The following is a 13348-nucleotide window of genomic DNA, read 5'->3' on the forward strand; positions in this document are numbered from 1 at the left end:
ATTGAATAAATTCCTTTTCAATCAATGTGCTGTTAAGAAATGTCATGTACCAGGGCATACATTAATGATAAAGTGCAGTGTGTCCATGGCTCGTTTCCCTTAGGGCCTCAGGAGTCTATAGGCAGGTTGCCGTACCGCTGATCCTTTGCTTGGCTGTAACTTGAGATAGGAACTTGACAAGCTTCCCATTTGGTTGTGGATCCCTTGGGTTAAAACAAGCGAGTACTGCTTGTCTCCGAGTGCATATGCCAGGTTCATTAAAGTGAGTTTTTAGGAGGCCTACCCTTTCTTCTTTTAGTTTGATGCAGGAGCATATTATATGTTCAACGTCCTCATTCCCAACTCCGCATAGCTGGCACAAGTTCCCGTAGTTCTTTCTCAGCCATGGTGGGAGATGGGGTATGACTGGCAGGATCCCTGACCTGTGTTTTAGAAAGGCCTCTTTAGACCCCAGTTCTAAGTATGCCTGAAGGCCAAAAGATTTGTAGCTGCACAAAGTCATCCATACGTGGCTCCTGTGTGCAAATGTGGCTTTATCTTCTGTGAGTGAAATTTTCTTGATAACCTTGTTTACAATGCGCTTAAAGTGCGAGTGCGTTGTCGGAATTTCCCATAATTCAGCTAGTCCTGTGGCAGCAAGTGATTCATCCAAGTATATTTTAGCCGGCGCGGTGGATGTGCTGCACAGTTCCTGCCAGAGCTGATGGTTCAATGTGTTCCTGGCGGAGTTCTTGATTTTGTGCCAGCACTTGATATACGAGCCTCGCCTTTCATGGAGTTGCTTTGTTAGGCCATACTCTGGACAAATCTGTGCTGGCGAGGAATATGGTGGGAGGTTTAGCATTACTCTATATGCCTTTGCCAAGGTTGTGTCCAGCAGTGAAGCGTCCCTGCCTCTCAGTACCTCACTGCCGTATGTTACTGTTGGTGGAATCTTTGCTTGTGCAACACAAAGAAGTGGGGCAAATGTTGGTCCAGTCAATTTTGTTTTTAGCATCCTTAGCATTGTCCCAATCGCCATTCCTTTCCTCTTGATTGTGTTAAGCTGGTGCACAAATTGTCCCCCTTTGTCAAACATGACACCTAGGTACTTATACTCATTGAAGCTCATGATTGCGGTTTTTCCAAGCGACCAGGCTTGGGAATGCTTTTTTCCGTTGATAGTCAAAATTTTCGTTTTGTCTATGTTGACTTCTAGTTGGTTTTCATCAGCGTACCCATGCAAAGTGTTAAGTAACCTTTGTAATCCTACTTGGGTATGGCTATTTAAAACAACATCGTCCGTGTATGACATGATGGAAATCGTTTTTCTTCCAATTCGAGGGGCATGTGCATTTCAGGCAGTGAGGACTGTTGTTAAGTCAGCTGTGTAAAGGTTAAATAGAAGGGGTGTGAGAACGCACCCCTGCTTAAGGCCTTTAGTTGTTTGTATGAGCCTCGACAGGTGGGAGCCGTTTTCAAGCTTTACCTGTATCCACGTGTTTGAATGTAATTCTATTAGGAGGTTCAGGAAGTATGGGGGAACCCTCCAGAGCACCAATTTCCTCCAAAGGTTAGCTCTGTTCACGTTGTCGAACACCGCCTTAAAATCCACAAAGCAGAAATGGAGAGATTGTTTGGTTAAAATTGCTTTGTCGATTGTTAGTGACATTTCTAAAAGGTTGGTTGTTGTACCTGTGTCTCTACAAAACCCTGTTTGGCTCGGGCGAATTATGTTTTGTTCTGTTGCCCATTCTTAAAGCTCTGTTAGCAGATTCCTCGCGAAGTATTTTGCCTCTACATCGAGTAGTGCAATTAAACAGTAATTTTTTGGTAGGGCTTTGTCCCCCGCTTTATACATTGGTGGGATGACTGAGCCCTTCCATGATTCGGGCAAACTCCTGGACTGTCTGACAGAGCTAAAGATTGGAGCTATGGTTTCTGACCAGTATTCAGTGTTTAAAAAGAGCTGGTGGAATCCCGTTGGGCCCGGGTGCTCCCTCTTTCCTCCCTTTACGTATTTGTTCCCTGATTATGTCGCCATCGATTTCGGTTTTCTCAATCACGTCGGTCATCACAGTTTGCAGTTGGGGTGCTGATTGATCATCCTTGCTAATGTTAAGTCCTGGAGCATGTTGGTTAAATTGACGTTCTAAAAATAATGTCCAGTTATTTTCTGTTATGTATGTTGTTAACCCGCCATGACCCGGTTGTAGGAATTTGTTTATCGTTGCCCAGAAGCGTGCACTGCTGTTTCCTTTGGAGTCGCAATGGAGTTTGGCCAAGAGTTCATATTCTTGTGTTTTTCTTATGACCCATTTAAGTTTCCTAAGTTCAGCCTTGCTCTTTCAAAGCTGCAAAAGTAGATCAGTGTCCCCCGGCATAATCTCAGAAGCCTTAGTCATTTATTTATGACTTTTTTTTAGATTTTTCAGAGTTGACCTTTGTGCACTCTTAGCCTTCCCTGCAATTGTCTGATCCTTAGTCTGAAATTGTCAGGCTACAGATGAGTAGGAATTTGAAAACATAGACGTGAATGATTCCCACATGTAAGTGTGGTTTCCCGTGAGGTGGCTAAGCTCGTTTAGCTGTTGTTTTGCTGCCAGGAGTACCTCTGTGGAGGCTATGGATGATTTAATTCTTTTTAGTATTATTGTGTGGCATGCATGCTTTCCAACTGGGTTAAGGATTGATTTATCTGGTGATTAAGATTTCCTGCGGCTGATGGTCACTGTCCCCTTTGTTCCCTAGACAGTAGCCTTTTATGTATTGGAAGAATGGGAGAGACACTAAGGTGTAGTCAATTGTAGAGGTTACGTGGCATAAGAGGAATGAGTCGGCCGGCAGGGAATCATTGACAAATCTGCCATTTAGTGCCCTTAATCCAAAGTTCTCCAGATCTTCTAGCAGCTCAGTAGCACCCTTGGATGTTCTTCCATGATCTCTGTGTGATTGGATTGGAATGTTCCACTGAGAAGACTGGGCTTGAATTTCTTCATTTGTGGTGGTGCTTAATATGTGCTGATTGAAATCTCGTGACAGAATGAAATTTGGAGTGGTAAGCATACTCATCAACTGATAAAGGTGTTCAATCAGTTTTTTTAATTCCGTTTTTTCTGTTTATGTTTATTATCAATACCTCCTCCTTTTCTTCGGTGAGGATTAGTTGAATATTTGTGCTGTTTACAACTGGAAATACAGGCGATAATTCCACTGCACTATGAATTTGTGTTATTTTGATGTAAGTGGCCAGGCCGCCTGATAGACGGCCATAGTTGCTATTCCTTTGAGTGGGAGTGTGGAAACAGGTATCCCTCTATTTGCAGAGGCACCTCTTGCCATGTTTCCTGCAGTAGAAGGATATCGAAGTTTTTTAAATAGTCGAGAAATTCAGCGTCAGTGGCCTTGTTGTTTTGCCCGTTAATATTCCATGAGCATATCCTCAGGGGTAATACACCTTGATTTCCACAATGCCTCGTTGTGTGTCTCTGTCACTGAGGGTGCCCCAGTATGTTGATAGTTCTGGTGATCTGAAAGGGAGCTGGAGCAACTGCGATGTTGACTGCTGTGCTAGTTTGTGTGTTTGATGTCTGATCCTTTTGTGGTGACCGCCCTCGTGCCCCCAAAGCACGGAGGAAATGTTGTGTTGTTTGCGGATTAATCCTTCTCTTGCTATATCAAGTAAAGGGAATGGGTATTCTGTGTTATAAAACACTGTGGTTTGTATCCCCCAGGATTTAAAGGTTTCCTGTTCTTCCAAGACTATATTTGCAATTTGATCACTAATCCAGGTGGCTTTGGTAGATTCTGTTCCGTTTGCTTTATCCAACTTTACAATTTCTATTGAGAGCAGGTCAGTAGAGCGTATGCCTCTTAGTGTAGGAATTGAGCCCAGGAGTTGGAGAAAATTCCCTCTGTTCAAGGTGTCGAAGGGTCCCTGCAATTCGTATTCTGGGGTAAAATAGTAATGGCTGAATTCCTGGTTTGGTTGACTGGAGGTTTTTTTTCCAGAGGTTGGCCCCAAGTGATAATTTGTGGGAATGTTAGTGAGTTGCTCACTCAGTCTAATCGAGGTGTCAGGAAATAGGGATTCTTGGGGCTTAGGGCCTATTGATCCGTCTTGGCTATGGTCCGTGTTTGGGTGTTGTATTGAAGTGGGGCCCATGTACCCATGTATAGTGGTCCTTGGCTCGAAGGGGGGTCTCTTTGCTTTGCTACAGGTACTACTTGTGCTATCGTTTTTTTTGTTTGCTTCCCCTAGTGACTCAGTTGAGTCCTGAGTGGTCCTGTTCGCTGGCGGCTCAAGTTTCAAGGTTGGTGTGTAGGAGTTGGCAACCAGTAGCGATGAGACATGTACAGTTGAGCTTGAGGCCAACTCGTGATTTGGACCTTCGATAGTGGGGGGCTCCTTTGACTCAGTTGATTGTAACATTCAACTGATGGTGGTGGTGCTGTCGTCCTGTTTTAACTTAACTTTCATTGTTCTTTTACCTTGGATGTCAGTTTGGCCACTGGATAATGTCCGGACTGCCCCCAAAGATGATATTTCGACTTGTATTACATCCTTGTTTTCCCTAGTGTCAGTGTCCTTTGGCTGGTTGGATCCTCCCTCAGCTGCGAGGACGTATGTGATGGCAGATTGGACTTGTGTTTCCTGCTGTGATGTTTTTGTTGTAAACAAAGGGTAGAGCTTTGTGAGGCTCGGAGATGGTTTTTTATTCCGTCCTTTCCTTCTAAGTTGGCGTCGTCGCTTTGAGTTCTGGTTTGGTGTTTGCTCCTTGGATGGCAGAGAGGTCCTGGTGGGCAGACTGCCCTCGTGACTGATCAAAGAGTTGTTTCCAGTGTTTTTTTGGGAAGTAGAGTCCCTATTTGGAGCTTCTTTGGCTGCAGCATTATTGGAGTTTGCCCTTGGTTTGTCTTGATGTGGACCCATTTTCAGGCCTTCAAAAAGGGCGGAGACAATTGAGGGGAGTGACGATAGCTTGTCAAGTATAGGACCACAGCTGCAGTTCAGTTTTACTTCCTGCTGGGCTCTACTGATTAAAAGATTTAGTTGGCCTAGTCTCTCATCAATGCCCCCCATGAAGAGGGCGAGAGTATCTAAAAGTGTCAGTTGCAGATCCATTTTATCTGACTGGAACTGTAAAACGTCCACCGTTTGTTGCATTGTGTTTAATAAGATGCCCCAATGTTTTTGATGCCTGATTCCTGGTTTGATTTGGTGAGCCTGGGATCAAAGAAGACGTTTGAGGACTTTTTAGTGAAGTTGAATTGTTGATCGCTGTTTCTTAGTTGTTGCCTTGATTTGTAATAATGCAGGCTGTAGCCGGAAGCTGTTTCCCAGGAGTGCCCAGTACATAGGATACTATTAGGTCAGCCCACTCCTGCGATCCAAGGTAGGAGATGGGGTCCTGCCCACTTCCCCTGGAGACTGGAGAGTCCAAAGAAAAAGACTCTTTTGGCATTTCTTTATCGCCTCCTGTTTCCGCTCCTGGTGAGGATTGCCCGGTTTGGTGGCCTCTCGATGTTGTGGTGACACAAGTGGGGGTTTATGGAATTCTTTTTGAGGCGTGACTTTACAGAGGTGGTCATATGAAAAATCCAAATCGTGCCCAATTGAATCCACTTGCCCTGAATTTGTGCCGTTGGCGTTCATTGTTTCAGGCTCTTGCAAATTTTGTGCCTCCTTCTGCTTTTTGGATTTGGTTGGGACTATTGTTGTGACGTTGCAGATAGGGGTGGGGGTATGCAAGGATTGATGAATAACGTACTGCTCAGTACGAGTTTCCGCCTCCTCCTCCCCCTCTTGAGAAATAAGTGGGCTGCTTGTTTTTGTATTTCCCAATGTTTTCTGGTGTTAGGGGAGGGACCTCCCGTTTGGCCTCTAGAATTCCCTCTGTAGTTTGATCCGTGACTGGTTCCATGACTGGTAAGGTTGATGGCAGTGTGGGGAGAGGGAGGAGTGGATCTTGTAGACCCAGGATTTTGCCACTGAAGGACAATATGGACGACGCTGGGTCCTTTACAAATTGGAATTTTGATGAGATGTTTAGTTGATGCAAGCGGGGTCTATAGCTTCCAGGGTTTTGTGCTAGATTACTGGGAACGTCCGCTTCCTCCACTACTTCGATGGCCATCACCAGAGTTCCTGCACTTGATTTTGGGTTTCCAATTTGTTTGGCTTTAAGTACGGTAACAGCAGGCTGCCCCCTTTTCCTGCCCGACCTCATGGTTGTGGTGGACTTTATTCTCTGAGAGAGGCCTGCTTTCTCGGACTTTTCCCGTTGCGTTGTATTTGCCAGAAACCCTCCTAGGGCGGATCAGGAAGGGTCGGTTGGGACTGTCAGCTGCCGACTGCCTGTGGGGAGGCGGCAGCGTGGAGGGGGTGGTTGATCGGTTCAATTGTTTTCGGTCTGATCTAGTTTTGTGAGTTGTCTGCTTTTTTATTTTTTGTTTTTGAGCTGTTTGTCTTTTAGCCGGTGGTCCCAGTAGCCCTTTCTGCTACTGCCGGGGCTATTACATGAAGGAAACAAGGATGCAAGGACGATAACGTGGGCAGCTGATGTGACCAACGCGGAGTCCTCCCGGCTAACGCTGATAGTGCTTGCTTGCGTACTGTAGGACCAGGCCCGGGGCTGTTCAATCCTCAGTCAGCACTCCTGTAGTCTTTCACAGTGAGCACAGGGTGGTGTGGGGCAGAGAGCACATGAGCACATGGGCAGGGCCAGATCGCCACTTGGCTCCACTCGACCCCCCAACACCACTCAGCGCCGTGCAGCACCCTCTGGCTCCCTACAGCTCATGGTGGTTTCCCCACAACGTGCATACAGGGCACACTGGAGCACACTAGGGCTCACTAGAGCAGGTGCCATCCAGGAGTAGTATGAAGTGAAGGGACTGTGTGCATGCGCAGGAGCAGGAGCAAGACGTGTGCGAGCAGGAGTAGAGCACACTGGGGCTACACTGGCTGCACCGCGCTAGTGCTTCCCCCCCTCGCGGCTCTACCCTATCCACTCACCGCAATCGCCTCCTGCAGCCCCCTGTGGCTCCCTGCATGTTTTTATGGCCTCCTGGGCCCTTACGGCCCCTGGTGACTCCCATTGGCTCCTTGTGGTTCAGGGTTCAAAGTTCAGGATTCAGGGCTTGCGGTTCTCCCTTTTTTCTCTGCCCCGGCCGCGGATTCCAAGCTGCCGCTATCAAGAGAGAGGATCAAGTTTGGGGCTACGTGTGGGGTGTGAGGGGAATGTGAGGGATGTGAGGGTAGGGGCAGTGAGCGTTCAGTTTTTTCAAGTTTCTCGCTCATTCGCTCGCCTCACCCAATGCTCACCCTGTGCTTCGCGCAAGAAATCATTGTCCACACCTTCTTTTAGGAGCAAGAAAGGCCACTTTATTTTAGGACAGGTGCATCATAAAATTCATGAACACATTCATTATTTATTTATTTACATAATTCAACTCTACAGTGAGCCTACTAAACCTAAATCCCAAAACCCTGAACAAACTCCTGCCTACTACCCCTAGCCTACCCAACGCTACCCTTCAGGATGGCCAACCCGCTCCAGGCTGCCCACCCCCACTACCAAAAACCCGCCTCCAAAAGAACAAAGGCACCCATCCTAACAGTGGCAAGCCTAAAGAAACGAAACAGCGCCTAGAGCACCGCAAAATAAAAGGAAAAACCCATAAATAAATAAAAAAGAGGGAGGGTGGGTGGGGCAAAACAAACCTCCCTTCTCGCCTCCCGCCACGCAGTTCCTAACCGCCAGCCTGACTCCCCTTTTATCCCTTCCGCTAATCAACCCCACCTGGTTCATGATCCTCGCGCGAACCTACCCAGGAAGAGACCGGCTCGCGCCTGGCTCTCCCTGGGTCCCCCCTCGCGCAAGAAATCATTGTCCACACCTTCTTTTAGGAGCAAGAAAGGCCACTTTATTTTAGGACAGGTGCATCATAAAATTCATGAACACATTCATTATTTATTTATTTACATAATTCAACTCTACAGTGAGCCTACTAAACCTAAATCCCAAAACCCCGAACAAACTCCTGCCTACTACCCCTAGCCTACCCAACGCTACCCTTCAGGATGGCCAACCCGCTCCAGGCTGCCCACCCCCACTACCAAAAACCCGCCACCCAGGAAAACCTTTAGCGTTTTCCTGCCCCACCTAAAAGAAAGGAAGGAGCACACCACAACTGTACCTGAAGAACCTTGCTAATCAAATCCCTGAGTTCAAGAAGGTAAAAAGAAATGCCCAAAGCTGAGAGATGCACACCGTCCTCACAAAATAAATGATGTTCAGAGACTTTTAAATGATAATGATCCAAACTGTAGATACCCCAGTGTTGACAAAAAGGTCGCATTGTCCTGTTCACTTTCCTTCTAGCCTTTTCCAGGGCGGAATGGTTCCTCGCCCCACGCCATTGCAAACGAGGCACAAACTCAGTCCATATGATCATGGTGCTCACCCATGTGGTTCTGATGATTTCCAGGTCCTGCTTCATTAGTTTCAACAAAGTCAACCCAGAGAGAGAAACCAAGTCATTCTCTCCCAAATGTAGCACCAGGAGATCCGGAGGGCCCCCCAAACACTGTGAAACCAAAGCAGCCAAGGCGGGAAAAAGCCCACCCCAGCGCATTCCCCCTGTTCCATGCCAGGAGACTTCGTGTGTCATACTGTTCAGACCAAGTGATCTCCCACATAGCTGACTGGCAGCGGCTAAAGCTGCTCGTTTAAAAAAAGAGTGCCCCAGTATCCACACCCTTCGTTTGCATCCGGCGACTGATGGCCAAGGACCTAGGAGAAAAAGAAATGTTAGACAAGCCAAAATGCACTATTTCCTCACATACTTTTCACAGCACTTGGAACGCCAACGACCAATGCGTCGGATCTGGGACCAGTCCCACCCCAACCGAGCGGCCTCCGTCGCCGCACCAATTCTGAAGGAATGGGTACCAAACTGAACAGGGTCCTTCCCCAAGCGCAACAAAACCTTGCGTAATACAGCCAACAATTGAGATGCAACTATGGGACTACCATCCGCATGACAAAATATGGACCCCTGGAGAAAATGCGGAGAGGACACAAACACTTCCCATTCCCCAACCGGGCAACATGCAGAGACACCACTCCTACCAAGGAACACCCACTTACCCCTCCCCATCTGGTCGGTTTTGGATGCCCGCAGCCAAAGTCGCACTCTGTCACTTTCCAACACCACCTCACTGCTGGTCATACCTACCCTGCCCCGCAACCCCAGCAACTCTGATGCCCGAAATGCCCCAAAGAACAACCAAACAAAACACAAACGAAATTTGGCACACTCAAAAGCATCATGACAACACACCTCCAATTCCGGCAACAGCAACTGGAGCAACTCAAACGTCACTGGCTGCCGGAGCTGCTGACCACCAGCCCGGAGCCTGGCCAAACCTTTCAACAATTTACGAACCAACACCCCCCCAACCGGATCCCTCCCCCACCAAAGCTGCCCATAAAAAGAAACCCCAGCCAATTTGCCAGAAATGGTAGTGGGCGATAGGCCTTTGTCCGCCAAATGTAAAACAAACTGCAAGATGCATTGTTCATCAGACCAACCAGCCCTGAACGGCCCCATCGAATCCTTACCAAACTGCAGAAACTCAGTCCAGGCTTTCACATAACCCCGCCTGGTGGATTCAGCCACTGAATTTTCTACCAAGTGGTGAACCCTCAATCCCCCAGGTCCCATACGTACTGTGGGATCGCTGTTGGTTCCAGGTCCGCCCCAGGAGCTAACTTGCGGAACTCGGACCACTGAAAGCGAGACAAAGAGTCAGCGATGCAATTAGAAGTACCAGGAACATGCCGTGCTTTAAAGACAATATTTAATTGCAGACACCGCAGCATGAATGCGCGCAGGAGCCGCAAAACCCGCAAATCGCGAGCCTTTTGGTGATTGACAAGGTGTACTACTGCCAAATTGTCCACGTGAAACAAGACTGAGCGATTCTGAAACTCATCCCCCCATAGGTGCAAAGCAACCAGCAGCGGGAAGAGCTCCAGAAACGCAATGCTGCGACCCTGATCCTTCCAGTGCGCCGGCCAGCCGGCCGCGCACCATCGACCCTCCCAAAATATTCCAAAGCTGTGAGCCCCTGACGCATCAGTGAACAACTGTACTTGCCACACCATGTCCTCATCCGCAAAAAACAAGGACACGCCATTAAACTCCTGTAGAAAACGAAGCCAGACCGTCAAATCGGCACGCACAGCGGTGGTAATGCGCACCCTATGATGGGGAAGGCTTGCTCCGGACATGGACAGACCCAGACGTCTGCAGAACGTCCTGCCCGCCCGAACAACCCGGCAAGCAAAATTGAGGTAACCCAACAACTTCTGAACAGTTTTCAAAACAACTTTCCGCTCCCCCAACACCAGATGTATGAAAGCAGACATTTCCTTCACTTTAGCCACAGGCAGTCTCGCCACCATAGACAGAGTATCAATTTCAATCCCCAAGAAAGTCAGGGACGTACAGGGACCCTCTGTCTTGTCCAGCGCCAAGGGGACACCCAATTCCTCCGCTAGAGCCTGAAAGATGTTCAAAGCCGACTGACACTGCCCAGAGCGACCTTCCCCAATGAAAAGAAAATCATCAAGGTAATGACAGACCAACACGTGGCCACTAACAAAAGTGAATCGCCACTGCAGGAAGGTACTGAAAGTTTCAAAAAGGGAGCATGACACTGAACAGCCCATGGGCAACACCCGATCCATGTAGAAACTACCATCAAAATGCATTCCCAACAGACTGAAATTCCAAGGATGAATGGGCAATAGCCGGAAAGCCGACTGAATGTCGCTCTTCGCCAGCAAAGCCCCAACACCAGCCGTGCGCACGAGCCGTAAGGCATCGTCCACCGAAGCATAATTGACAGTTGAGTCAGCTGGATCAATAAAGTCATTAATTGATGAACCCTCGGGCCAGGACAGGTGATGGATAAGACGAAACTCCCCTTCCGCCTTCTTGGGCACCACGCCCAGGGGTGATACAATCAAGTCAGGCAGGGGACAATTCACAAAAGGACCAGCAATCCTACCAGCCGCAAGCTCGGCATCCAGTTTCTTCGGCACCACATGGGGACTCTCCTTCGCAGACTTCAAATTGTCCGACCACCTGCCCACCCTGGGTCCCTGATACCCAATCCGAAACCCAATTTTGAAACCCCAAGACAAAATCTTAGCGGCCTCAAAATCTGGATAATCCACCAGCCAGAGATCGAGAACCTCCTGCCTAATAGGAGTAGGAGTCCTTGTAAACAGACTGTTGTTGCTGCCCCCTACCCCCTGAACCTCTTCCCTGATCACCCAATCGCTGGCCGGGAAAACACTGGGTGAGGGCATGCTTCCCTCCACACTGCGAACACTCATGTTTGTACCTGCAAGCAGGTCTGTTACAGGAACCCCTGTTAAAATGCCAGCATGTGCCAGAGGCGGCTGATTGACCTCTGCCCCAAACCCCCGCCCCAGACTGAGTGGGGCGAGCTGAAAAGGGCCGATAATACACTGGCTGCCCGCTAGCTGTGTGGGTCGTAGCAGGTGGGTTTGCCGATGCCATCCATTGCAACCATAACTCGGAATCAACCTCACCCCACGAACGCTCAGGGAAAGCGCTCATGCGCGCCCTGAATTCGTCATCGTAGGACAACCAAGCAAAGCCGCCAAAATAACTGTGAGCCTTGCGGATGACATCTGCATATTTAAACATGTCTATTGCTTTCTCAGGATGACGTTGACAATAAACGCTGGCATAAATTAGAAAGGCCGAAGTCCAGTTCTCTATGGACTTCGGAACACGAGGCCTCCGAGCCAATTCTAATTCCTCCTCCTTCGACCCTTCTTTTGCCTGGACATCCCTATGGAGAAGTCGAAAAACATCCACAAATGCCCCAGACCATATCAGATTCTTTGTTTTTTCGGACAAATGGGACCCCAAGGGCATCCCCACCCCAGAATAAGGCAACTTTTTCGGTAGGATACTATCCTCCGTGACCCGTGTGGCAGCCACCCCGCCATCCCCTGATGTAGAAACTTCTTTTGCAACTTGCACAGTAGAAACATTTGAAATTACAGGCCGCTCAAGCCTCGGTGCCAGAGCGACTCGCTCAACCACAACCCCATCACCCGTACCAACAGATCTTGTACTCTTAACAGGGAGACTCTCCCTAGGTTGCCACACAGACCACCACCCATCCTTACCTCTCGGTAACTTCTCCGACTGCTGTGCGACAGCCCCACGATCCCTCTGAGAAGGTCCAGACCACACTGCCCCTCGTACACCTGCATGGTCCGCTCGAGACTCCTGCAAAACACGAGAAACAGTGGGTTGCCCCAACCCACCCCCCTGGGCCCGTGCTGCCAAAAGCCCAACATCTTTATCTCTCAATTCCCCTTCTTCCAACTCATCATCATGAAAACTCCCACAGAAAGCTTCATCAGAAAATGCAACTTGATCACTACCACTGGGCATAGCCCCATCACCGATACCCCCATCATAAAACTGCCAGTCGATGTTGTGAAAGCTATGTGCACTGAAAGCTGTAGAAGAGCCGTCCGCTCCAGACAGCCCCCCTGTAAGCCCACCACTGGAAACAGCCGTGTGGACAGTTCCCGGGCCCGTAGAAACAGCCAACAGCCGCCCAGCCGAAGGCGCAGATTGAAAACTGCGGCCGCTCGAGCCAGACAAGGAAACAGCCCCAAAAACATTGCCCCCCACAGTGGAACCGCACTCACCCCCTGACGCCAGACCATGTACACCCACCGACCCAGCCTCAGGGCCACCCATAAGCCCACCTGGACGACCCCTGGGGACCGGGAACAGTGTCTGACCAGTAGCCGGGGGCGCCCCCTTGCGCAGCAAACCCTTACCACCCGGGGTCATGGACGTGTGGGGGGGGGGCCGGGAGCCAGGAGCACCAGTTACAGCAGCCTTGGGGGCCGAGGGGAGCAGCATGTTATGTGCAGCACCCACCGAGACCACAGCAGGGGCCGGGGGCGGGGCCTCAGGGGGTGGGGCGTCGGCAGCGCGGCACGGGGGTGCCTGGCATCAGCGTCAACCGTGGGAGGAGGGCCAACATTGTGGAGGGGAGCAGGAACAGGCCCCGGCATAGCAGGGGAGAGCAGATAACGCTGCCCATTGAGCCACAAGTATGGGGAGACCCCATCTGACAAAGGCGGCACCGAGGGCAAAGAGGCAAGGGGCACCGCAGCAGTGAGAGAGGCGTGCAAGCGCCCATGCTGCTCCAGGCTGCGCCCACGCTTGGGCTTGGGGCCCGCCTGCGGCTTCCCCGACTTCCCAGATGCCAAACCGCCTGTGCGCGGGGTCA

General features: G+C 49.6%; 1 protein-coding gene across 1 annotated transcript; it reads right to left on the reverse strand.

The window, feature by feature from the left end:
• Positions 1-8127: 8127 nt before the first annotated feature.
• Positions 8128-12492, reverse strand: LOC147698136 (uncharacterized). The gene is made up of 2 exons (XM_086933400.1): positions 12222-12492; positions 8128-8777 (listed from the first exon to the last, which is right to left on the reverse strand). The coding sequence occupies exons 1-2, from the start codon at positions 12490-12492 to the stop codon at positions 8128-8130; spliced, it is 921 nt and encodes a 306-aa protein (XP_086789526.1).
• Positions 12493-13348: the final 856 nt, after the last annotated feature.

This window comes from Lissotriton vulgaris, chromosome 8 (assembly GCF_964263255.1).
Source record: "Lissotriton vulgaris chromosome 8, aLisVul1.2, whole genome shotgun sequence".
Classification (NCBI taxonomy): Eukaryota; Metazoa; Chordata; class Amphibia; order Caudata; family Salamandridae; genus Lissotriton; species Lissotriton vulgaris.

Excerpts from the sequence above, each read along its gene's own strand:
- LOC147698136 (XM_086933400.1), bottom strand. The coding sequence starts at position 12,492 with ATGCCCAGTGGTAGTGATCAAGTTGCATTTTCTGATGAAGCTTTCTGT. Across the intron at positions 8,778-12,221 it reads GTCGGAGAAGTTACCGAGAG|GTCCTTGGCCATCAGTCGCC; the intron begins GTAAGGATGGGT and ends TTTTTCTCCTAG.